Genomic DNA, 25,881 nt, shown 5'->3' on the forward strand with positions numbered 1-25,881 from the left:
TCCCGGATAACTTCCTGTATTACGGAACCAACGCGGAAGCTTCATCAGTCGCACGATGAAGATGCAGAAAGGCAAGCAGGTTAGAGGCCCTAACACAGAAAAGGTTAAATATTTATTTACAAAATACATATATAAATATATATATCATAAAATTACAATAGTACCAATAATGTTCGGAACGAGTTTCGATGTAATAATTGTTGAATTCGGCTGAAAAGGCGATAGCAATCATAATAATTATGATATCAGAGGTGACAAGTAATGAATTACATTTACTTCCGTTACTGTAATTGAGTAGGTTTTTTTTTGTGTACGTCTACTTTTCAAAATGTGTAATTTTACTTTTGTATGTTTTTAGTATGTTTTTTGGAAGTACTGTACTTCACTACGTTTTTTACTGTGTAAAACAATGTTGGCCTGGAATAACGCTGAAAAATATTTAGGCACCGGAAACATTGGCATTGAATGATGAGGACAGGTGAATTGGCGTTAATTCAGGTCCATGACTAAGTGAGTAAGTTAAAGCATTTGTGACCTTTGACCCATTTTGACTGATACATTATGTTTTTACATATTGTATTTTTTCACTTTTAATGTAAGATTTGTGTCCCCTTGTCCTTTTTGCACGACACAAGAAAGAAGCCCAACCTTGTTTAAAACGTAATTAAGTAACTTTTACTCTGAGTAGATTTTAAACAAGCAACTTTTTTACTCATTTTTAGACCAGAACTTTTATCTGTCAGTCATCGCGGGGGGTGCTGTGCCAATCTCAGCTACATCGGGCGATAGGCGGGGTACACCCTGGACAGTTCGCCAGTCCATCGCAGGGCCACACACAGCTAGAGACAAACAACCATTCACTCTCACACTCACTCCTATGGTCAATTTAGAGTGTCCAATTCACCTAATCCCCACATTGCATGTTTTTGGACTGTGGGAGGAAGCCGGAGAACCCGGAGAGAACCCACGCACACAAGGGGAGAACATGCAAACTTAAAACAAAATTTTATCCAAATAGTGGTATATTGGAGTAGAATATTTCAGAACTCTTTCCATCTGATATTAAAAATAAAGAAAACTGAAAGACAGTAATTAGAGATACTGATACCACATTCCCAACAAATTACATATTACACGTAATTGAATTTATAAATTACAATTCATTTGTGTTTAGTTGATGCTTTCTTGAATAAACAAATCTTTATTATAAATGCACAAAATCTGCATGCCAAAGAAAATCAAGCTTTATTTTTTAATCTTTTGATAAACAAAACAAACCTTACAGTTTTGAGTCACCCACAGCACATGACAGCCACCTCAACTTACGTGATCATTCAGGTGTGTCTGTGAACGATTTTATGAAAACTGTGCTCACATTTATAACTATATAAAATAAATTTTATATGGCATTCAATGGCCAATTAAGGAAAATTAAAATGATCACTTATTTCTATATAAATCCCAAAAGAAAGATGTGCTACTCCTTTTTCCCTTTCCTCTTATTGGGAAATTTTTGCCGCTGATGGTGTCCACCTCCTCGTCCTGAATGGTGACCCTTTGCTCTTCGTCCTTCCCACGCCGGCATAGGTGGCTCGATTTCCCCTGGTCGTCCTCCTCGGTCAGGTACACTGCCCATCCGTATCTAGTGAGACCAAAGAAAACGTATAAACTTGCATTGTGAGCTACAAACGTCTTTATCTGCGCTCAGTCATGGATCACAACTGTTCTCACTTGTACCTTGTACACAGATGTGCTTGTTCCAGCCTTAATTGGTGTGATGAAGGACTGATCCTGTCTGGCAGCCAGCAGAAGAGACAGAGACACCCGGGAAGAGCCAGAGAGAGACGAGAGCCTTGGCACTGAGGCGAGCACTTCCCTACGCTCCTGTAAGTAAAGGAGTGAATGAAGTGCACAGGAATGCTTCATGACACATGCCAGTACAATTATTATACAGCTACAATGAAGAAGGAAATAATCTTTTTTTAACAGAACATAATGCGCAGAGAATTTGATTATTCTGTCCCATTGAACGTTCCTCTAGCATCAGAAGTTAAGAAAGAGCTGTAACATTTAACCTTTTTTAATGAAAACACCTCAAATGATTAACTGAACATTAACTTGTTTGCTAGATTTGTTCCCATATTGTGTTTCCCAGAAGGACAGTGTTTTGTCATTGTTACTGTATAATAGTTGTCAACCCACTGTTTCACAATGGCTTACAATGGAAAAAAATTAAGCCTGCTATCTAAAATATAACCATTCACCAAATAATCAAATGCTGGATATTAACTGTTACTAAAAATTATTAAGGCACAAATGCTGCAGTGATTTAACACACCTACCGTTTGTTTTTCTCCCCATGCAAATGACTCAAGTGTAACTTGAAAGCGCTTGATCATCATTTGCCACCGACACTGATAGTCCTTTGACAAAAGTTTATTGATCTTTTTTACTTGAACCTGAGGAACAGAGGGAAGAAATGTTAAAACGCTGATTTTAGAGTGACATATTATGTTTAGTGAATCAATTGTGCGGCAAGTCAACATACCCACTGTGCAGCGCTCAGGCTGGTGTTAAGGAGAGGATCCATCATGCCATCATATGGTAGACGTGCAATCCTCGACTCTACCTGCATATAACACTGTACAGTTAGACATTTCATTGATAAGTGTCTGTGCAATCATGACAGTTCAGTCTCTTTTTAGAATTACCTCATTCAACACATCTGCATATTGAGAGGATGTGTCCATGTCAAGAGCATGCAACAGTAATATCCACTCTGCCTGCATCTCAGTGTTCCTTCTCTCTTTGTCTGGAACATCATTTTCATCATCATCTTCCTCACAAAATTCAGGGAGTTTATGGCTGTGGTCTTCCACTCGCTGCTCTTTTTCAGACTCCTCGCTTATCGTCGTCTTCTCCTCAGGATGCGATTCCTTATGTGTAATTATGCGAGCGGCTTGCAGTTCTGACACAAGGAATTCTGGAACATCAAATATAAATAATAAAAAAATATAATGTAGATATGTTTGTAGGACATTGCAACCAACATATAAAAATGATGTGTAAATCCATAGGCACTACAATAACCTGTTTTCCCTTCATCACACAACTTTACAGCAGAACCTATTGGACTCTTACTGGTGTCTCACCAGTGACTTTGTTGAGGATGGATGGTTCCAGCACCTCTGAGGTCAGATCAGTGAGGGGAGAGCACATGTCTGACAGTAAATGTCTCAGCTCTCCAACCAGCAACACTTTGCATGATCCAACTGAGTCTGGTAAAAAGAGAGGCAAGTTTTATTGAAATTGTACTAATATCATTTTGGTTTTTTTGAGTTATGAATCAGCAGCTATTGTAATTTACTGTGTGTAATGGCCAAATGAATTGAGCAGTTTTTCCTCGTGCTTTATCAATTATTAATTATACTCTGCACTTGCATTGATGATATTTTACAAGGAAAGTAATTACAGAACATTAGGAGATTAATCACTAATAGAGAGTTGTTGCTAACAATGCTTTAAATTTAAATATAGAGCTTATAGGATGAGTCTAGAGAAATCTATCTGCCAATGGTAGTGATAATTGTAGAACTCACATTTTAATGCAAATATATGTTACTCTTTACAACTCTATGAATAGTTGGGAATGCTGAGTCTGATTTTCCAATTATAGTGTTTCTATTTCTTTATTTCTGTACATCTTTTGTGGACACTAGCGCCTACATTTTGAAGCCAATTTTCAAAAATGCATACACCGGTATGTTGTACCTGTTTGGTACATTAATGGAGAGGGCAGGTCACAGGCTGGAAAGGTAATGCCTCATCATTTCTCAATCTTTTCAATTCATATATTGGAATTGGATCATTAAGGTAATTCTAGTTAAAATCAAAAAAAATAATTATCATATTTTTTATACTTTTCAAAACATTCAAACATTCCTGCAGACAAAGATTTACATTATAATAACAAAACGTCTCACCTTGCAGCTCTGGACATGTGTTCCTCAGCTCTGCACACAGCCAGTTGAGAAGTGGACAGGGAAGCTCTTCACATTTACACCGTGTCAGACAAGACCTGCTCAGGTACCTGCGCAGGAAGGAGCATGGAGCATGGACAGGTGAGGGTACTGTCCTGCTGATGATGTTACGGAATACAGCTAATAAATGATCAGGTAACAACAGGTGACATTGTATCACAGATATCTCTAATAATAACAGATCACAGAATTGTTGTATCTTGATATTATTAGTATCATGGATCATGTATTGTAAGCTGCCCTGTGATTCCCATCCCGGTTGTATTTGTTCAATCTTAAAGCATGAATAGAAAAATATATACAGATATTGGCTGAGATATATGTGAGAAAACACGTTATGGTATGCTTTATGGCCCTGACTGCATTTTCCTCTCCTTTATATTACATGGGAATCAACAAGGAAGTGAAGCAACAAGACACTTGCATTTAGTGTCAGGCCTTCCTAGTGAGAATTAAACTGTAGATATCTCAAACTGTACTTATAGATTCTGATCATTTGGGTGCACATTTCCACATTTACAACAGAATCAGATATATCTGTAGTGACAAACCCCGCACACATGAATGGAAAAAGTCCGAGGAAGAATGAAGTTGTGGGTGTGTGAAATGACAACAGTGGATAGAAGGATGTCACTGGGACATTAATTACTGATACCTGTGTTACTTTCATAAACGAGCAATGAAATGTCAAAACGGCGTAAACAGTAGAGGAAGTAACGCGGACAGGTGTGAGTGAACTGTCCTGGTGATGACACAGCAGTTACACGATACTCACCCCAAAGCTTTAATGGCGGAAACTGTCACTTCGCACCTTTCCATTCTCACTTCAATGGTAAACAACACATTTACACCTGTTCACGTGAAGAAGTTCCTCTATTCAACGCTGAACGTTCAGGCGTGTTTACAAACTCTGTACTTCCTCTACTTTGCCTTTACAGTGTTTGGTGTCGGTACGAACACTGACCCCTAGAGGCCGGAGTTTGTATCGTGGTCGTCAAATACAAATGCATTATACATTTTAAACTAAAATTCAGAATAAAGCAAAATGTTAAGTGAAAAGACAAAGGGTATTATGGCATTATATGCAACATACATTACCACCATTGCAATAATCTTAAGATATGTTGGTTTTAGAGTATTTAAAATTTTAAATTAAATTTAAAATAATGTTTAAATTATTAGGTACTTTTCATTTTATTTTTAAAAGCAGGAAGTGGAGTGCAGAGTAGACCTAAACAATCTGAGGGTCCCAGTGGATGTCACTTCATGTAATTTTGGCTTTACAATAGATTTTTATTTGTATAAGTGTCTTCTTTTGTGCTCTAAAAGATTTTAAGTGGTTAATAAATATTCACATACTAAAATATATTTCATATTTCCTCTACTATTACGTTCCTAATTTTAAACTAAACTCAGCTGGAAACAAAGCAGCATGTCCAGGTGTAGTTTACACTTTGACCCACTAGAGGCCATTAGAGGCCTGGAATGAAACGAGTTATTTTTATTTAAAAACAGACAAACACTAAAAGTCCAAAGGTGGAATAATAATAATCTGTTACCAGTTACCTGGAGTTTCCTTGTTATGCAACGAAATACTTTTATTGTTTCAGCAGGGAATATTATACACATCATGCTGTATTTATTTGAGAGTATTAGGCCTACTTACCTTTTTATTTTTCAATGTTTACATACAGAACACATGAACAACTAAATACACAGTTATTAAAATTATCTCCTTGTCAACCAACATTTAAATGTGCCTAATATGTCAGTAATAATAATCTAAGCAGTACTAAACCAACAGGACTCAAAACAATCCAACATTTTATATTTGCTCAGCAAAATATTCAAGTCCAATGTGTGAAGCTTGTTTAAAAGAGAATGTTGATGCTGTTTTGTATCATGATCACTCACTGTGTTTTGGCTCTGCTGATCTGTATTATAATCAGTTCTCCTCACATTTTTTTGTCACACTCAGCGTTATCAACACCAGAAACTGTTCCTGCTGATGCAGGCAGAGCAGCTAATGCGGGCGTCAGTGGAGTTGGTCTGGCTCAAAGACAGAGGTATATGGATTATTATTATTGTTGTCACAGAGCACTGATTTAAAACATCGATCTGTCCTTTATGGCTGTGGGTTTTGCTTGGGTAGCACAGATCCTGCAGCTGTGGCTTGCATAGCAGAAAACCCTGAATTTCACTTAGGGAAGTTGTCTGTGGTCAGCACAAAACATCACAAAACGACAACTACCTGCCCTGGATAACACCTTCACCTATCTGCCTGCAGAAAACACACAACATCCTGAAGGATCCATTACACCCTACACTAAACCCTGACCATGACCTTAACTTACCCCTGACCTCAGCCTAACTTTAAAACATGTCTTCACCTTAAAGGTAGTAATTTACATGATGGGGACTTGATTTTTGCCCCCATACGGAAGACAAGTCCCCATAATGTGACTGTGTAAACAGATTTAGGTCTCCACAACATAAGGAATACCAGGTAGGTACACACTTATACACTTATAGTGAGAACCCTTATAGGCATAATGCATTCCCTACCCTCTTACCCTAACCTTAACCATCACAACTAAGTGCCTAATCCCAAACTTAACCTAAACCCAATTCTAACCCTAATCCTAAAATCAGATCTTAACCCCCAAAAAGCCTTTTAATGATGTGAGGACCAGCCAAAATATCCTTACTCCGTATGGTGTGTATGATTTTTCTGCCTCATTAAGCCACAAATACAAGAACACGCACACGCACACACACATTAATGTGTAATAGCCAACTTCCATTATGCACGTCCTCATATATGTGTAATATGTTTTTAATATTATATCATATATATGTGTGTATATATATATAATATTCTTATAATATATTTTTGCATATGATGACAAAGATATTGACATGCTGTCGTATGCAGAGTGTAGAGGGTGTTGTTAGATGTGAGTATGAGCCCTTTCCTGTTCTCTTCGCTTATTTTTTATTACTACTTATTGTCCTTGAGTGCAGCTGAATTTCACTGCATATCTCTTTATCAGTAGAGGATAAAGGTGGTTTTCAATCATAACAACTTGTTAGATACCATCTCACTTTTGTAAAATGCAGGTAACAGCTTGTTAATAAGAGTTATTATAAGCATCTGTTACTGAAATACTATCACATGAAAATGCTTGAGAATCAGAACTGGTCATTTTCATATTATATATCAAGTTGAAATTCATACATACAATCTTAAGTTTCAAAGTACAAATTTCACAATATGTTGACTGCAGGCACTTCAGGGTTGAAAAAAAAAAGGTTTCTGTTTAGTTTTACAACACTATTACATTATACCCCAGTCATTCCCTTGATATTACATAAACATAAGCTAGTAATAACATTATGTCATGTCCCCCATTACCATGTACTACTACCGTGGAATCACTGATATATATATTGTAAAGTTTTATCATAAAAACTGATGAAATAAGTTGTTATTCATCTTGTATGGGAGTCATGGGCATCTGCCTCCAGTCTAATAAGATATTATTCATGTGACGTCTGTTGGGTTCTGTTTAAAAAGGCTTCCCCTACACTGTGTGCACTGTCTGACCTCATGTGGACTTCACAGCAGGAGGTATATGTGAGACGCGAGTCGTCACGCTTACGCCTCAAGCCCCTCCGCTGGCAGCCTATAAACTAGAGAGGGAACAAAGAGGACAATGGCAGTGAAGCGTACACAGCCTCCACGTACAGTGCTTCTGTGTTTGCTTGGTTTTCTGCTGCCATATGTACAGAAGCTGAGGCCTCCCTGACAACAAAAGCCAGGCCGTGCGTCAGGATGCTTCACTCTTTTATTCTCCCGACACTGCCCTCTGCTCCATTAACCCGTGTGGCAGCTGACCTGTGACCTCTGGCAAGTGGCCAGACAAAGCAAGCGCACATATGGATTTATTGAGCACTTGTTGGATGAGGCAGAATGAACGGAGCGCCCAATGAATTTTGGTCTGAATAGAGTGAATAGTAAAAATGGTTAGAGCTAACGTTTCACCTTGACAGTTAAGAGTCTTCTTTTCTAAATTAGCTTTAATTCAGTGCTGTAAAAAAGCAAAATGTGACATTTTTTAATATGTTTTTCTATAGCTAAGTGTTTATTTTTGTATGGCTTAAAAATATACATGGAGGACCATAGTATACAATTTATTTTCAGTTAATTTTCCAGGTAGTGAACGATGAATCTTCACTTTGATTGTAGTTTTTTAGATGGTGCAATCTGTAGAAAAACCTGCATGAAATACATAGTGAGCTATAAAAATATCAGTAAGGAAAATCAGTGGTAGGATATAAAAGGAAAAAAAAGAAGCATGTACCTGTTCATAAGTGAGGAAGTGGAAGTGATGTAAACATGCACCACTCATAACATGAACAATAACAGGAAGACTGTACACAAATGTGTTTCCTGTGAATTTGTTTGTTTTTTCATGCAGGCAGAGGACAAACAAAGACATGATACATATCCATGGTGCACATATCAACAATTGTTTAGATACTAAAGGACTCTTAAGTTGGTTTTATAGTTACAAGAGACAAAACTGAAGTATACTGGGCATATTAATAGATATGGGTAATGGGTCGATCATATTTAGCTGTTTGGCATGAGAATGCTGTCATTTTATCTCTGATTACATCTTTAGAGCAGGGATGAGGAAATCACCTTTTTTAATGAGTTCTGTGAAGTTGTCTTTTTTTTATATCATAGAAAAAAAAAACCACACCAAACTTTATCTTCTTTTAACTTTTATTACAGCTTCCAAAGAGAACAAAAGTGCAAAATCTAAAAACACAGGGACTGAATAAACCGATCTGAATCATTTAATTAGCTGATCGATCGATGATTGTGACAGAGGAATCAATTTAACCAGTTTTTAAAAAATGTTTTATATTTTATTTTACTGTATCAGTGATGGACTGGAAAAAGGAGAAGGTATGTCAGGAATCAACACTGCCTATTTACCTTTTTATTCATTTTTTATCTTTAATTGTTCTATATTTAGAGTTAGAAGAGAAAACGTTGTGACTTTAAAGGTCCAGCGTGTAACATTTAGGAGAATATGTGAATATACTACCAACAGGCATGTTTGTATTGGTGTTTTCATAGCCTTAGAATAAAGCTTTTATATGTACTTGACACAGCAGCACAAACAGTTTAAGAGTGTGTGTCTTTTGAAGAAAAACAGCATCCTTTCTGGCATGTAAAGGCCACTGTAGTTCCCTGAAGCACTTAAGCAAGGCAGGGGTGATTGTAACAAGGACCGTTTGTTACAATCTGCAGACTCACCATTAGATGTCACTATTTTTTTTAACACACTGGACCTATTTTTCTAAGAGCACAACAAACCATTCACTCTCACATTCACACCTATGGTCAATTTAGAGTGTCCAATTCCCTCATCCCCAAATCTGCATGTTTTTGGACTCTACATTCTTATGAGCATTATAAATCAATTTCTGCCAATAAACCCTCGTAAATGTTACACACTGGACCTTTAATGTGTTATTTCTGCATTTTCTTTTATTAAGAGGGTAATAGATTTTGCATCATAAATACATTTATATTGTGAACTATTTATCATCACATATCAAGACAAACACTTTCATTTTGAAATGATGTGAAATAGCATCATATATATATCCATCACTGAAGCTGCAGAGAAGGGTGATCCTGTGGATTGGTGTTGCTGGGATGCAATATAGGACTTGAGCAACCCCAGATGGGTCACTTTGGTTAGAGGGTCTGATGTTGTAGGACCCCCAATTCCCTTGGAGCATCACCTAGAGATATATCATGAAATCATTTTGATCCTTTGAAATCCTTTTTCTATAATGTCTTAATAAATGTGAGTTAAAAGAGGTTGCAATGGACATCAATAAAAATAAAAAGGGTGTCTAATAGGTGTGGTGACGTCATACAGGTGAGTCAGGAGGACAGGTCTCAGTGTGGTTGTTGACAGTGGGAGGGGACAGTTGCTCAGGTGACTGAAACCGAACCCCCCACCCCGGAGACAAACCAGTCATTATCATCTGCTGGTGACAGAAGGATCAGCCCACTTTCACCAGCAGCTTCATCCACTCACACTCACTCACTCACAGAGAGACAGTCAGGTGTTATGGATGCACGCCACACACGTGTGTCTCAGTTTCAGCGCGACTTAGTATTTTCACCATAAAAGCAAACAAATAAGATTTAAAAAAAACTACTGATTAGTACTGATTTATTTATTTTTCTTTTAAAATCTGACTGAATTGCCACAGTTACAGTTATGGAGCGACTAAACGGCTGGAGCTTCAAGTCCAAGAAGATGGACCTGGATGAGGACTTCTACTTCGACTACGGAGCGGAGGAAATAACAGATTATCAAGACCCCAGTGAACTTGTGTTGGCTTTGAAACAAAAGGAGGAAGAGGTTATTTTGGCAGCGCAGCTGGGAAACGCGCTGCTCCTGGAAAACCGACAGTTGAAAGAGCGGAGCGAAACACTTCATGAACAGTACGCAGACAAACTGGAGGTAAGAGCAGCCTATACTTTCATTTTATGATTTTATCATCATTTTATTTTCAAACAGAGCATGGTCTTATGTGTAGTTTGAGTGAAAGGTCCGCCATTTAAGGGGGAAAATACACTGTTTAAAAGTCTTGGTTGGTGCTGCTGTGTAAAGTGGGCTGGCAAAATGGAAATAAGTGATCAGACTTATTCGGAAAATTGGACTGAAAAAAGTCCTCCCTATCACACACTTTTCCATATTTAAAACAGAATCATGAACTTATAGATTGAGTATGTGTGTATCTTTTCATTTAGTCAGTGGTATTTAATAAAACAAGTGCTCCTAGTTACCAGTTTTACTACTATAAACACCCAACTTTGAAAACTGACTTGCCCACATGAGGAAAAAAAGAGAAATACCATGAATACGATACAATCCAGTCTGTATCGTAAATATCTTTCTTTAAATCTGTACAATTGATCAATATGACTGGGTTCAAATGAGGAATATGCATGATTATCAAAGCACATGATGGTTTGCACAAGTAAAACACTGACTTTCAAGGCAAACTTGCATTACTCAACTATCCAAAGAGTATTTCTGTCCTGCAACACAATCCACATTGACCCTATCTTCACAGGTTAACAAAAACTTACAACTTTAAAACCTGTTAACTCTATCTGAGAGGCAGGACGATAGAACTGCAGTGAGGTACAGCCTCAACAGTCGCACACTTTAAGCAGCTTAAAATAGTTCTTTATCATTATTCCAAATCTAGCTGAGAAGTTAATGCAGCACATGCCCTGCATCACACCTGGTGTTAGATCAGACTAAATGACTTAATTGCTTTCTCAAGGTAAATGCTGACGTCTGGCCCAGATGTTTAATCTTATCAGGTGTGACCATCTTTAAATGACTGCAACTTTAAATAGTACACCAGTGCTTCAGGTTACGTAAATCATTACGTGATCCACTTGTTGAGGAGGGAAGATCTTTGCCTTGTTCTATTTTCTTGCTCAGGAACCAATGTTACATGAGCTTTGAACTAATGTTGAAGCAGTTTTGCTTGAAAATTAACAATATCAGTCAATGAATATTTAGATTAGTTTTTGTAAATGTATTCAGAATATCACATATTTCACACCTTTATCCTTTACAGCAGTCTTTCCCTTACTTTTTATACCCAATCCGCAATATAAACAAATGTGCCTAAACTCATGTTTCCGACTAATACCCGTTTTGTCATCTATATTATTATTTTTATCAATAGCCATAGAGACAATCCCAGGTGACATAGGGTGAAAGGTAGGGCACACCTAGGACAGATCACCAGACTATTACAGGGGCAACACCTTCAGCCAATTGCGTGTCCAATTAACTTAATCCCCAGTCTGCATGTTTTTGTGAGAGGAAGCCGAAAATCATGCAAAAGCAAGAAGAAACTAAGTTTAAAAAAATCTTTCCATCTCTTTTCAGGAGCTGGAGCAGGGCAGACATGAGCTGCGGCTGAAGCTGCAGGGTTGCCAGTCCCAGTGGGAGAGCCAGGTGGGGGATCTGGAGAGAGATGTGAGGGAGCTGCGTGCTCAGGTAGAGCTGCTCACCCAGGCACTCGGCGAGGCCGAGAGGGACAAGAGTCGAGCCCAGCTGGAGCACAGCGAGCACACGCAGCGTCTCAGGCAGGAGCTGAACACGGTGAGTCCCACACAAGGGTTGTTTGCATGAGACGTGAATCTGTCTGTGAAGTGGTACAAAAGAAAGCTTCTAGCTGAGCCTCAGTGAAACGAACACCTCATGTGCACTTAAAGGTGTAGACCTACAGAGAGTGAACACAGCCTGCACGGGCTGTCACCTAATCCACACTCTGAAAGTCAGTGTTCTTTACAATCCACTCCAATATCAGTGGGACTCAGTCTTTAATCTGTTTTAGAGCAAGGCCACAATCTTACGCTGTTTTATAGACTCAGAGCAAGGCCATAGCAAAAGACGTACATTGCAGATAACGTTTTTTTTATCTGAGCAGATTCATTCGAAGTGGAAGAGGGTTAATAGTTAAGAAGCAATAAAAACACATTTTGAATTGTTGGCCATGAGGCCATCCGTGCTACCGTGCAACAGGATGCAAACGATATGTAAACAAGGGAGGCAACGAGTGTCAGTTAATGCTGTGATGTGATTTGAGATCTAGGACACAGGGTGGGGTAGCTTAGAGTTTCTGACAGAGACTGATTTCACTTTACTCATGTTCATTCTGTTTTATAGTTTTATAAAAGAGAATACATGAAATCAGAGATCATAACTGTTTTAGCAATTCAAGATTCAGAGAGGAGCAAAAAGCACAACAATTACTGGTTCCAACACTGAATTGTAAACTAACTCCCTTTGTGTTTTGTAATGTCCAGTAGTTTCTGGGAGTTTGTGACAGAATTTTACACGGTTATTTTTTTTTTGACATTTTATAGACCAAATTTATTAAGATAAATTAAGATTAATCAATGAATGATAAAATAAGCAATCAACTGCCACCCTACATGAAAACATCACTCCAGATTCAGTTTATTCAGTAACAAGAAGTTATCTTTTAACTGAGCTGTTTCCATGAGGTAATGGATTTAAATCGGTACAAACTGAATGTCCGCCAGATGTTTATGATCCTTAAGAATAGAATGCACTGTGACACAGACATATTTTACAGCCTCTTATCAGTTAACATGGATCAGCTGTTTGGATCCTACACCTGGATGACTCGGAGTACTTTTCCAGCATGACAAAGTCAGGGTTCTTCAGGGACTTTTGTTTTTTTCTCCCAAACACTGTTGTCATGACGTGTTTCTCTACACTTGACCAGCCATTTCAGCAGTTCCTGGTGTTGTTTTAAAATGATCATCAGACCTAAGCTTGTTAAGTTTAAAGTGAATCCAAACACCCCTCCCACGAGTCAAGGTCCACAGAATAAGAAACCTAAAGAATGCGTCTCCTGCTCTGCAGCCAGGCTGCTGAACTGGTGCGGAGGAAAACCACCTCCTCTTTGAAGTTCAGGAAAAAGTCAATTTAGATAAAAGTAACCGTCTGCGTTTAGGAAGTTAGAGGAGAAGGAAGTTTGGGGGGGGGGAGAGGGTTTATTTGGTTGTTCAGCATCAGACATGGACAACTCTAGACTGCGTGTGGTCATAAAGAACCGAGTGTGTTGAAGGAGGAATCTGGTTAGAAGTTGGTGAACGTCTGATGTGTCTTTACCAGACGTGCTGAATGCTCCTGCTCTGCTGTGGTGAGTGCATGGTGTTTGTGTTTCTGTGATTACAGTATATGTTTGTACAGGCGCTCCCACAAGTTATTACTGGAACACGATATTCTGTTCTGTGAGTCCTGATGAGGCTTCACCACGGCCACAGCTAATGATTTACCTCTTTAGCAGTCTATATCTTTCCTCAATAAGTTTACACCTTTAAGTGTTGGCAATAACATTAGAGTAGCGGTGTTCAAATATCTACAGCTCCAAGATATATATTTTTTTTTTGTACTATTATTGAAGTAAAAACTATTTGATTATTTGATCAGTTGTTTTGTGCTCGAAGACTTTAAGTTAAATTTGAGTCGAGATACAATGAAGCACATTGGTTTGAAAAGGCTTGAAATGCTATATCATAATTGTGAGAGTGTAACCGGAGCCTGACAGGAATCTGGAGGAGGTCGACTGCTTCACAGTGCAGACACCGGAGACTGAGAGCGAAAGAATTTGTCATCTTAACCAGAGTGTAAAGTGACTCTCAGATGTGAAAGGGATATTTTTGCTGGGAGTTTTCATCCTGTTGCATCTGAGGCAAGAAACAAAACAAAATGGAACATCACATGCTGACTGTTTAAACAGTGGCCAAAGGTACAGGAGGGAAAGTGCTGACTGATGTCATGGTGTTTTCCCACAGATCACATTACAAACGTTTCATCTCCGACTCTGAAAAACAGCAGAGAACAAATCCAGTATCACTGGGTTTTTCATGCCCGATGAACCAGTTTATGACTGACTTGTTTGATGAGTAATTTTCCAGGCAGTCTCGAGACATTTAACAAGGAAGGGTCTAAAGTTTTTGAAATTATTTCTACCGAAGCGAAGAAAAATGAGATATTGAGACATTTTGTTGATTTACTTTCGCTCTTGTGCAAGAAAATCTTTCACATCTCAAAATGATCTGTGTTTGGATATAAACAAGTGCTGAGGAAAAAAATACCAGACTGGGAAGGGAGTCTTTTTTTGAAGATAAGGTGGGCATTCAGATGACATGAAGTTTGTTTATTGGGTAGTTAACGAAAGATTACATTCCTAAAGGTACATTCAGAACATAGTTTTGGACCTGAATCAAGTCAAATAGGACTTTTATCAAGATAAACTGAAAAATAGTCTTTTTGCAACAGCTTCAATTTGATGTTGATTCAACTTTAGGAAAATGTTTGATGAGTTTGAATCTATTGTGCACAGGAAAAAATTGTCAGTTGACAGTTACTATTTATTTTTATTTGTGTTGTCAAATGTAACATGAAAAGGATCATAGTACTAAATATGCTTGGGTTTTTAGATTTTATGTCAGTCACTTTACACTCTGAATACACAATTTACTCTCATATTTCACCAAAAAAAGCTTAAAATAGTCACACATGAGAAGCTGAAAGCAGCAAATAAGTGGTATTTTTCCTATTCTGTTATCAAAATTGTTGCCATTGAATTTCAGCTGATAATCTAAATGATTGTAATTGCCTAATGTTTCACATTTCCTGCTCTAAATAATGATAGATTACTGAAAAATAGCTCTTAATGCAAATAATCACCAGTTGTCACCTTTTTAAAAATATTTTCTCCACTCTTTGTTTTTAGGCTAAACTAGGAGTAAACCGGTTTCCTTGTCAGGTTAACTCTTCACCACTTCTTTCCCACCCACTCACACATGATTACCTATTATTCTCCCACCACGGATCACAGTGTGTGTTGTTGGACACATGTGACAAAGTGCTCTGTGTGGGTTTCCGTTATTGTAAAAGGAGACGCCAAAATTGAGGCGAGCCCCTCGTGACCTCTGCTCCCTCTGCCAGCATCACGCTGCTCTGAAACAAAAGGGGAAAGCGGTATACATTGCAGAGAGATATAAATCTTTCATTTGCTTGGCTTTAATGTTGCCCCTCGTACCCCCAGCATCCCATTATCCCAGGGGAAAACTGTCTTCTCTGTGTACTCCCTGAGGTCCTCGGCTGTAGCTGTGGTAGTCAGCTGTTGGAGGCCTCGGTGTTTGCACTGGTGGTAGGGGGTGTCCCAACCAAATGAAGCGTCCTCCTCCCGCCCCTGTGTTGGTGCTTCTCAGTGGTTTGCTGCCTCCATTGTGGAAGAGATCAGGCAGCAGCGATGACGACTCACGGATGCAAATGTTCATATTTAAGTCCCTCCCCCTCATAGTGTGTTTGCACTCACTCACATACTTGACACTAATTTTAGCCCTCACGCCTTCCTCACTTCCTCTGTACACTCTCGTAAACACGTACACATGCACAAACCGTCCCCGCACAAGCCGCCTGATGTCCATGTTAAGTCTCCGCTGTGTTGTGGCCTGATGATGTCACCAAGATGCCCTCTGCTCCATCTGCTGCAGAGACTGCATTTTCATCTTGTATTATGTGGCAGTGATGGGGACTGACAGTTGCCCGCTGCGTCGCTGAGTTAGAGGAACTGAGGGTCCAAGAAGCGGCAGGGGAGGTTTGGGGGTTGATGAGAGGATGATGGGATGCTCTCTGGGGCTTTGGCTCCTAACTTTATTGTTGAATCTTTATGAGTTGAAATCATATTGTTGGCGTGAAATTGGACAATTTTATGACGACCCCCTAATAAAAAGATGCGAAATGAATTTATCATTATGTGTGAGATGTGGTTTGATGTTTTCCTCCTCTGCTGGTAGATCAGTGGTGACAGGTAATGTGGTGGTGTGCAATAGGGTTCAACAGTTAATGGTTTTTAAATTCAAATCACAAGTTTCAACGACACAATTAATTAATCACATAGGATGCAAGTTATTTCTTTTATTTTCAGTTGCTCTATGCACATTTAAAAAAAGTAAATTTTGTGAGAGAAAACTCTATTAATTACTCACATTTTCTTATAACCATACCGGGTGTACAGTATGAACAGCCGTAACGTACGATAAGACACAAACTAGGCGCCTTTCAAGGTTTCCTCACTAGATACCAAGGTGCCAGGCATCTGGACTGGACACCCCATCTCAAGTCGTATCAGACCTGGCACGCTGCTCGCCAGAATCTGCCATGATGCCTTATCTGTTCAGATGTCAGACATTGTCTTAGTTCTCCTTGAGTCTAAGCTGTCTTCAATACAATCTTTCAACTTAATCACTGACTTCAGAGGTTCCATCGTTGGTCGTCACACCTGATAATCAAAATCTCTGCAAACAAAGCATATCAAGGAACTACAGTGGCCTTTGCATACCAGAAAGAATGTACAGTAAATACTCTTTCGCAACAACTCTCTGCTCTTTCCACCGTCTTCTTCATTTGCATAATAAACTTTTGTGTTTTAAAAGGTGAAACACATTCCTTCGTGCTGCTCGACACACATGGTGATGCAAGGTGGTGAAGTTTATACTAAGGCAGCGAAAATCAAACCATTCTTATTTTAAAGTGATTATGCACAAAATACTTACCTAAGGGTAGTATTTTTTAATAAACCCTCCTTAGTGTCACACACCAGACCTTTTTAAAAGTTAGGCACCTGATCTGAATCTATGTAGTTCAACAATGTTATTTGGGGAAAAAAAGCAAAATCTGTTTCTCTTTTTATTAGCTCTTAAATCTCCTTACTATGCTCACCTGGATTTTATCTTGGGACCCCAGTGAATGCAGCTTAGGAGCCACTGTTTTACAGAAACACACAGCAGCCGATGCAGTGAAGACTGCCGTGTCTCATTTTCCTTTTGCTGCAGGGCCCACAGCAAAAACATGACTAATCCCAACCTTGTCATTCAGGTTAAAATTAAATTTCTTCTAGATTATTTGTTTATTCTCGGAGCCAAGGTTGAGGTCTTGATTCTCGGAAAGCTCATGCCTCAGGGAAGCTTTGTTCTAAAGTGATACACATTTTTCTATCTGGTATGATTTCAGGCCTTAAATCTCTCAGTGATTCACTCCATATGTTAGAAAAAGTGGTCTGTAGTAGTTAAAACTATATGTCGCTATTTCTCTGTAGGCAATGGAGGTGGAGAGAGCCGTGTCCAGTGAGCTGCAGGCTCTAAAACAGGAGCTCCAACAGAAACGAAACCACAGCCGACCTGAAGACGAGGAGCTGATCAGTGCCATGAGGGAGCAGGTAACGACTGGTCACAAACATGCACCTGTTGCTGAAAACATAGCAAAGCAAAGCAAATCCATAATGTGAATGCACAGAAGAAAGAATGGTCTGGTAAAATGGTTCTCGTCTTGAGAGCATCAAGTGTCCAGGCGGACACAGTTACCATTACATGTCGTTTAGCAGACGCTTTTATCCAAAGCGACTTACCAGAGCTCGCTGCAGCAGCGTGTCTGCTGTTTTCACTCCCTGATGCAAGGAAACAGTGGGAGTTGAGTCTTCCTATCAGAGAAGTAATAACTTTCTAAAGTGTGTTTTACGTGTATTTTTCCAGGTCCTGCGTCTCAGCCAGAAGGAACAGGTGTTGGAGGAGCGTTTGAGGAGTGTGTGTCAAGAGAACATGGAGCTGAGGGCGAGTTTGGCCTCTTTACACACACGTCTGGCTCTGCACGACCAAGTCAAACAGCAGCACAGTCAGCAGGTACGCACCTACGTTACACACTGAAAACACACAGGGAAGTCAACACACAAATACCAAGAGATTCATTTTCTTTACCTACACACGAGGTATTATTAGTCTCATTAAGCAGCACAAACAGCTCAGTGTGGTTGGTGAAAATGAAAGAGCGTCAGTAACAAAAGGGATTTTCTGCACCCTGCCTAGCGGCCTGCATTTCAGTGCACTTGTAGAAAGCATTGCTGGACAATTGCCTCATCCCCCGTCATTGTAACTTTTACTCACAATTCTGGATTCCACTCGTGTTCGTTTAGTTTCATGCTGGGCTGGCGGCTGGAATCTGGTACGCCAGGATTTCTCTTCCACTGAGCTTTGACAGAGTTTCTACAGTGTCGAAAAATTTCCCAGCATTAGGTAACCGTAGTGTCATTCATATCCATCTCAGTCTGTCAATTATTATAATTTACAGTCTATGTTATATTATTTGACACGTGACACTGAATAACACTTATTCTATGTCTGTTTGTTTCGTAACTACATTTATTTACGAGCCCCAAAGCTCTGGAACTCCTTGCCAGAGCAAGTACGACAGGTGAAGTTGGCAGCTTCTGCTGATCAAAATTTAAGGTTTTCTTGAACCTTGTGTCTTTAATCTGAGAACAGGCTCTATCAGACCTGACTGAAGGAGCGTTTGTATGTAAACACCAGCAGTTCAGAGGTGGGTTTGGGCCAGAGCCAGCAGTAGAATTCACTTCTACTGAAACTTCTTTGTGTTTTCAGTCGCACTCCAACCTGTTTGCAGTTGTCTTATCGTCTTACTTTACAGACACCTTGTTGCTTTTGCCTTTGTTCTATCTTGAAATAAAACAAACCTTTTTAATTTGATTTTTTTTAGCTGGCAGAGGCGTGGCAGGAGGTGGAGGTGGCACGAGATCGCTCACAGCAGCTACAGGTCCAGGTGGACGAACTTCAGGAGGAGGTGTCACTTCAGGAATCCAGGAGCCAAGGAGATGCCTCCCTGCTGTCTGAGCTGGAGAGCAGCCTGGAGACGGCAGCACTAGGAGTCAGCAAAGAAGAGGTAAACACAGCAGTGATTCACTGTTAAACATGGCCGCAGAATACACCAAAAAGTCAGATTTTATTAATATAAGGTAGTCTATGTAGATTAATATCATACTGTATATGTGTTTCCTTAAATAATAAACATGGACATACCTTAGCAGCTCATGGTAAAAGACCTACACTAATCAAACTTTAAATATTGCCAATTTAACCAACGCTTTATTCCTCTGAGTCATAGACACCAAGCTCTGACTAAATCAAGCCACACAGGTACAAAGCTTAAGATAGCTGTAGTTTAGGTTAGTGTGGGACCTGCTGCATTCACTTTTTCTCCACATTGTGGTCGGCAAGTTAGTGTTGGGCTTTTTCTATTGTAGTCCTGGCCTCAATGACTCATGTGTGTGTTTTTGGTTAGGGAGTGTTGAGGGTCTTCCTGTGATAATTCAACTGAAAGACATGTACAGTCAGTTCATACGACATTGGCACCAGATAAACATGATCAGTTAAGGTGGACATTTTTATGAAATGAAAGTGTTGTTGCAGTAAACGTACAGTAGCTGTGTCTGCAGAGAACATGCAGTTCTCTGTGACCGTGAGACTGCGAGAGGAGAGAACACACACAGCATAATGAGGGTGTGAACGTCCTGGTTTCCAAAGTGAAGACAAGACAAACAAATATCTGATGAGGCAAAACACGAGTTTGTGTTATATCTGCAGACTTCTAGTTCCCACACTCTGAGCGTCTGCTGTTATTGTTTTTGTTCCAGCCGGAAAATGTGATGTGTAACTTCATTCTCTTCATTTCCTGTTTGTCATGGCCACGAGTCGAGTCACTTTACAGCATTCAGCACATGTTCGTGTAACTTTATCATAAAATATGATACGCTATGTTTAACTTTACTAGCCAAGAACACTGTGTTGGTTTTGTTGTTTTTTTACCATGAGATCACTATCAGCGTGACACATTTGACTCATGGAAATTAAATAAAGTGATGAGGTAATGCTTGCACTTCCCAGTAAGTAAATACTTGATGTCACTTTAAATGTGTTACAGAGCGGAATATGGTATTATGTTGGATACTGAAGAGTAGAGAGGAAAATTAATAACTTTTTCATTAACAGATTTGTCACGTGCAGCAATGAATAATACAATTTCTCAAAACATACATGAAAAACGTCTATAAAACAAATAACAACAAATGCATTGACTGAAACATTTATGTTTGACAACTTCACAATGTCAAATTTAAAAAGAAACGTTACTCAAAACCTTAAACTCTGAAGTTTTGCTCATGACTTTAAATTGTTAGTATCCATCCATACAGCTATTGTCAGCCACTTTATCCTCCACATGAGGGTCGCGAGGGCTGCAGGTGCCAATCCTAGCTGACATAGGGCAAAAGATGGTGTACACCCTGGACAAGTCGCCAGTCCATTCCATCCACTCACACTCACACCTACAGGCAATTCAGAATGTTCTAAAATGTTCATATCTAAGGGTCAACCTGTTTTTAAATCAAATTTTAAAAACTCAACCTATCCTCTCTCATTTTCTTCTTAGATAATACAAGAAATGGGGTCCATTCTCCATTTTCTCCTGCCACTGACCCAGGACACGAACAGCTCAGATTTCCTGGATCAACAGGACGACCTGCGGGCCGTAATGTACCGGCTGAAGGGAGTGGCTCAAACCCTGACCCACAGATCCAGCCCTCAGGTGAGTGAGAGTGGAACAGGAGAAGAAATGAAAAGGAAAGGCTATTATTCTTGCTTCTCATCAACTAAGAGGCGGGAATATCATATCGTAGATTGTTTCCTTTTTTTTTTTCTTATCATATCTTATCATGCATACTTATGATTACAGTATGCATGTATTACTATTTTTAGCGACATTCAACAGTGTTACAGATAACCAGTTAAATATACAGAGCCTTACGATATCCTTAAGAGCCTAAAACATTCATAAAAGCCTCCATCCTAAAGAAATATCAAAATATACACCATAAAATCTACAGCAAAACAGGGCTGTGTGATTCAGTTAAAACACCTACCGTACATCCAGATCACATGACTATAAATTATACAAAAGTTAATGTAACAACTTTCTTTGAGAGCAGCTGTTTTTGCGAATTGACGTAGCAGCAAAGTGGAAAATGCCTTTTTTTCCCCTAATGAATGCAAATCTTTGGGACACGTAATGAAAATAGCCTTTTCTAGTCTTTTGAGTATAGGTCATAGTTTCGAACCACTTTTAGGAGAATAATGTAGGACCCCAAGTATGGATTTAATAATCCAATTATTTTTTACACTCATGAGCAAAGGGCAGTTTACTCATATATCTGCCCCTGGTGGATTTTAGTGCCACAATAGTCTTATAACAGTATCCTTTTTATACAAAAAATGCCACTCGTAATTGCAGTTGTTAGCTTAAATGCTCAGTTAAACTTCCTTTTTTTTATGTGCAACTGTCCAATCGCGTCTCATGGCATTGTGAATGTGTCAAACCTGTGGCATTGTAACAGAATATTCCTGCCCACCCTCCTTCCTCCTCTTTTGGAGCGACATGCAAATAGGCCAACACACAGAAACTGATCTCTGTGCTAACGTCTCTGTTCCAGGAGCTGAATCTGGCCTTTGTCGACAGGACGGGTGATCAGTGTGGGAACGGGAGCACAGGACAGGAGTTAAGAGATCAGGTAACACAGTGAGGGACAAATACCTCTGTCAGGGAAGAGCTGCTGCACCTGCTGCAAGAGTTTCTTCATTTTAATACTATTTTTGTCATGAAGTTAAATTGTTTTAAAATTTAACATATAGTGAATAATGTACTGCATCACTTGCAGAAGACTCAAAAGTTTAAAAATTGGCTCCAAATGCAACACATGATATTCTTTGCTCATTTTTAGTGATTTTCTGTTTTTATAACAGCCACATTTCACTTGCGTCTTAACAAGACTCATTTTCTCCAGAACAACCAACTGCTGCAGGAAAACGCTGAGCTGAGACAGAGGCTGCAGAGCATGCAGGAACAAGGTGAAGTCGTCCATCAGGCCATCAGAGACCGAGATGAAGCCATTGCCAAGTGAGAAGCTCTTTATTTCTCATAGTTGTCCCCACAAATTCTTCATAGCATTTTTCTTCATTTATAACCAAAAAAAGCCATAGATAATTGACAATTTTTGCAATAATATGAGGTAAAACATTCCGAATTTAACTGTGATGTGACTGAAGAGGTTTCTTCTCATCTTGCTAGGAAAAACTTGATGGAGATGGAGTTGGTGAGAAGTAGAAATGACATGATGTCTTTGAACAACCAGTTATTGGAGGCCATTCAACGTAAACTGGAACTGTCACAGGAGCTGGAGGCCTGGCAGGTACGGTCTATGTATCCCATCATGTGGACTACATTGTCTCTCTGATACTCCACACTCTGATACATTGTCTCCTAAATACTGTCACTTTTGTAGCATCTCAGGGCTGAAACAATTAATTAGTGTTTTTTTTTTAAATGAAACTATATCTGATTTTTCAGCTTTTTAATTGTGAATATTTTCTGGTTTCTTTGCTCCAACAAAGAAATCATTAAGACTGAATCACTTTGGTTTGTGGACAAAATAAGACATTTGAGAACATCATCATTTACATGTTTGAGGAAGACTGATCAACATTTTCTGACATTTTATGGACCCAACAGTTACTCGATTATTTGAGAAAATGATCGAAAGATTAATAGATTATGAACATAACTGTTGGTTGCAGCTCTATATGTATTGCATAAGGCTGTGGATTTACAATATTTGTTAAAGGAACAATGGTTCCTGGACATGTTCATGCTAAAAGTGTCTCACATGCAGTCTGTCTGTCTGTGCATACACATGGTATTAATAATGTATTCTGGTTCTGATAGTAAGGGCTGTTGTGACCTGTGTTGTGACGGAGTTGCTGGCTGTGGTACTCGCTCCTCATTTCCTCTGTTCCTCCACCTCTTCCTCAGGATGACATCCAGATCATCATCAACCAGCAGCTGATTTCCCAGCAGCAGTCAGAGCAGCCTCAGAAGAAGCCCACCACCACAAATGGCATGTCGTTCTTCCGCAGGCCCAGCAAGACGCCGCCTACTTGGTCACGCCAATCCTCCTCCTCCTCCTCAACCTGGAGATCAGAAACTAATCAGGACAAAACCCAGTCCCCCTGGAGGGACTGGTTAAGACGAGGAAAACCTGCACAATATGGCAAATAATGGACACGGAGTTCTATGAAGAGGATGTACGAGGAGCGGAGGGCAGAGAAATCACACGTAAACCTCCTCATATGTTCTGTATGGTGCTTAAGAGCCACTTCATTCAATGATACATAACGGAGCCATACTGGACAAAGACTTGTCAAACAGACACTTTTTACTGAAAGGCTGAGCCTTCATTTAAACCTGAAATGTGACAAGATGGAGCACTATAATTTTCACCGAGTTACGTTCAAATATTTGCCTGAGACTGTAAATACTGTGCCTTAGTTTGTATTTACACTGATTGTCCTCATTATGGTGTATTGTACATAATACTGTAAATTATTTAAAAGCACAGTCATGAATTAAACATCAGTGTTTGTAACTGAACTGAATTTTTCTCTTAAGTTGGAAGTGAGATGTAAGAAACACTGTTTTCATGTAAAAATAGAAAGCTTCTTATTTTTGATTAAAAGGCAAATGTGTTTTCTACATGATGACATGGTGAAGTCTGTGTGAAGCAGACACAGACTGTATGTACTGTATGTGTATGTTCTGTGACTCCATGTTGACAGTATTGATGATGCTTAGTTCAAACTGTGTTTTTGCGACCTAAACTGTCTGACTGACCACGTCTGCATGATTTCATAAAACATAAAGTTTCTTTGAGGGTTTTGTGTTTTTTTTGTTTGTGATATTATAACAGGAAACAGGTTAATGTAAATAGCAAATAATGCCGTTAATGCTATGCATTTCAAGTGACAAATCTCCCTTCATTATCATTATCTACCGCTTTATCCTCCACCAGAGGGTCGTGGGGGGTGCTGTGCCAATCTCAGCTACATCGGGCGATAGGCGGGATACACCACAGGGCCACACACAGCTAGAGACACACAACCATTCACTCTCACACTCACTCCTATGGTCAATTTAGAGTGTCCCATTTACCTAATCCCCACATTGCATGTTTTTGGACTGTGGGAGGAAGCCGGAGAACCCGGAGAGAACCCACGCACACACGGGGAGAACATGCAAACTCCATGCAGAAAGGCCCTTGTTCCAACCGGGGCTCGAACCTGGGTCTTCTCGCTGCAAGGCGGGAGTGCTAACCACTACACCACCGTGTGATCCCCACAAATCTCCCTTGTTTTACATATTTTCAGTCTTTATTAATATCTTTTTAATTGTGATTTTAGAGAATGAGTGTACTGTACCGATGAAAAAAAGTTGCTTACTTTTCTGAATGAGAAAAATGTAGCACAACCACTTAGACCAAGTTAGATATAGTGACGGTGTCAAATTGTCCAGGCCGGACACATACTTTTACCTACAAATACAGCTGATTCAATAACTAATTCAGTGACAGGTTCAATTATAAGTCATCTAATCCATACGCATCAGCCTGCTTTTTAAACCCGCTCTCATGGCTTAGGTTATGAAATGAATTTGACACAATTTATCACCAATTTATGCCTTTAAAATAGTCATGGCTTTAATTAAGTTTATACAACTTGAATGCAATGCAATAAATATTGATTTAAGTATACATTTCAGTGAGTCGAGCCTATTATGATTCACCAACAAGTAGTTGTCAATTTTCAAATAAATGAAGCTCCATAAACTTCTGAGACCATCCATGTCACATGTCACATGCCAGCACCCTTCATCACTTACAGCAACATGTCACATCTCCACTGTCCCTACACACTGACCCTGCCTCTGATTCACTCTCAGTCTCAAGCACCTATATCAGCATTGCAATATCAACATACACGTTTGGCCTTGTTTCACAAGTAGCTGTGGTCTCCTAGTTTGAACCCAATGATCCTCTCATTGGCTGAATTTAAAAAAAAACCCAAAACACTATAGACCAAGCACAGAAAATACCGAAGCACTGGGCATTAAAAGGTCTAAAATACTACCAAATAGACAATAAAATACCAGTAGACATCGCTATGTGCACTATACCACGAGTAGCTGGCGCTAGTAACATTCTTTTTCATTGTTTAGTTGAATTTAACATTAATCTAACGTGACCTATTACAGAGAGTACGTAACATGTACGCTCTAGGATCGATTCCCATATTAAAATATCTATATGTAAGTAACATGGGGTAAGTGTGTAGTTTATCATTAATAGGAAAACAATGGAAAGTAACTATAGCCTACTATCGAAATCGAGTCTGAGGCAGTCTGCTGCTGCCCTCTGCTGTCCAAGTCAAAGGTGATGT

At 39.3% G+C, this 25,881-nt stretch overlaps 2 protein-coding genes and 1 long non-coding RNA gene across 6 annotated transcripts; 2 read left to right on the plus strand and 1 right to left on the minus strand.

The window, feature by feature from the left end:
• Positions 1 to 25: 25 nt before the first annotated feature.
• LOC122760611 lies at positions 26 to 3,184 on the plus strand. 2 transcript variants are annotated; one of them, XR_006358447.1, is made up of 4 exons: positions 26 to 79; positions 1,588 to 1,623; positions 1,749 to 1,886; positions 3,121 to 3,184. It is a non-coding gene; the product is annotated as an uncharacterized LOC122760611 (long non-coding RNA). The 2 variants fall into 2 exon arrangements; XR_006358448.1 differs by having other exon boundaries at positions 41 to 103.
• im:7138535 (uncharacterized protein LOC797998 homolog) lies at positions 1,164 to 4,986 on the minus strand. Of its 2 annotated transcripts, XM_044015725.1 has the most exons (8): positions 4,816 to 4,986; positions 3,984 to 4,090; positions 3,153 to 3,278; positions 2,712 to 2,983; positions 2,549 to 2,629; positions 2,343 to 2,459; positions 1,738 to 1,884; positions 1,164 to 1,642 (listed from the first exon to the last, which is right to left on the minus strand). In XM_044015725.1, exons 1-8 carry the CDS (start codon positions 4,857 to 4,859, stop codon positions 1,478 to 1,480), a joined length of 1,059 nt encoding a protein of 352 aa, XP_043871660.1. In that variant the 5' UTR covers positions 4,860 to 4,986; the 3' UTR covers positions 1,164 to 1,477. The 2 variants fall into 2 exon arrangements, with proteins under 2 accessions (XP_043871660.1, XP_043871659.1); XM_044015724.1 differs by lacking the exon at positions 4,816 to 4,986 and having other exon boundaries at positions 3,984 to 4,306.
• si:ch211-235m3.5 (BICD family-like cargo adapter 1) lies at positions 4,063 to 24,314 on the plus strand. 2 transcript variants are annotated; one of them, XM_044015722.1, is made up of 12 exons: positions 4,063 to 4,121; positions 6,019 to 6,106; positions 10,347 to 10,600; positions 12,053 to 12,268; positions 17,811 to 17,930; positions 18,244 to 18,390; positions 19,262 to 19,444; positions 20,990 to 21,145; positions 22,047 to 22,124; positions 22,383 to 22,510; positions 22,682 to 22,802; positions 23,423 to 24,314. In XM_044015722.1, exons 1-12 carry the CDS (start codon positions 4,107 to 4,109, stop codon positions 23,666 to 23,668), a joined length of 1,752 nt encoding a protein of 583 aa, XP_043871657.1. In that variant the 5' UTR covers positions 4,063 to 4,106; the 3' UTR covers positions 23,669 to 24,314. The 2 variants fall into 2 exon arrangements, with proteins under 2 accessions (XP_043871657.1, XP_043871658.1); XM_044015723.1 differs by having other exon boundaries at positions 22,398 to 22,510.
• The last annotated feature ends 1,567 nt before the right edge of the window (positions 24,315 to 25,881 follow it).

The sequence above is a fragment of the Solea senegalensis genome, unplaced genomic scaffold, assembly GCF_019176455.1.
Source record: "Solea senegalensis isolate Sse05_10M unplaced genomic scaffold, IFAPA_SoseM_1 scf7180000013836, whole genome shotgun sequence".
Classification (NCBI taxonomy): Eukaryota; Metazoa; Chordata; class Actinopteri; order Pleuronectiformes; family Soleidae; genus Solea; species Solea senegalensis.

Coding starts and splice junctions, on each gene's coding strand:
- im:7138535 (XM_044015724.1), bottom strand. CDS start 4,266: ATGATCCATGATACTAATAATATCAAGATACAACAATTCTGTGATCTG. Junction 3,279..3,983: donor CACATGTCCAGAGCTGCAAG/GTGAGACGTTTT, acceptor TCTTTTTACCAG/ACTCAGTTGGATCATGCAAA. Junction 2,630..2,711: donor ATGCAGATGTGTTGAATGAG/GTAATTCTAAAA, acceptor TGTTATATGCAG/GTAGAGTCGAGGATTGCACG.
- si:ch211-235m3.5 (XM_044015722.1), top strand. Junction 12,269..17,810: donor TCAGGCAGGAGCTGAACACG/GTGAGTCCCACA, acceptor ATTTCTCTGTAG/GCAATGGAGGTGGAGAGAGC. Junction 22,125..22,382: donor GACAGGAGTTAAGAGATCAG/GTAACACAGTGA, acceptor CGTCTTAACAAG/ACTCATTTTCTCCAGAACAA.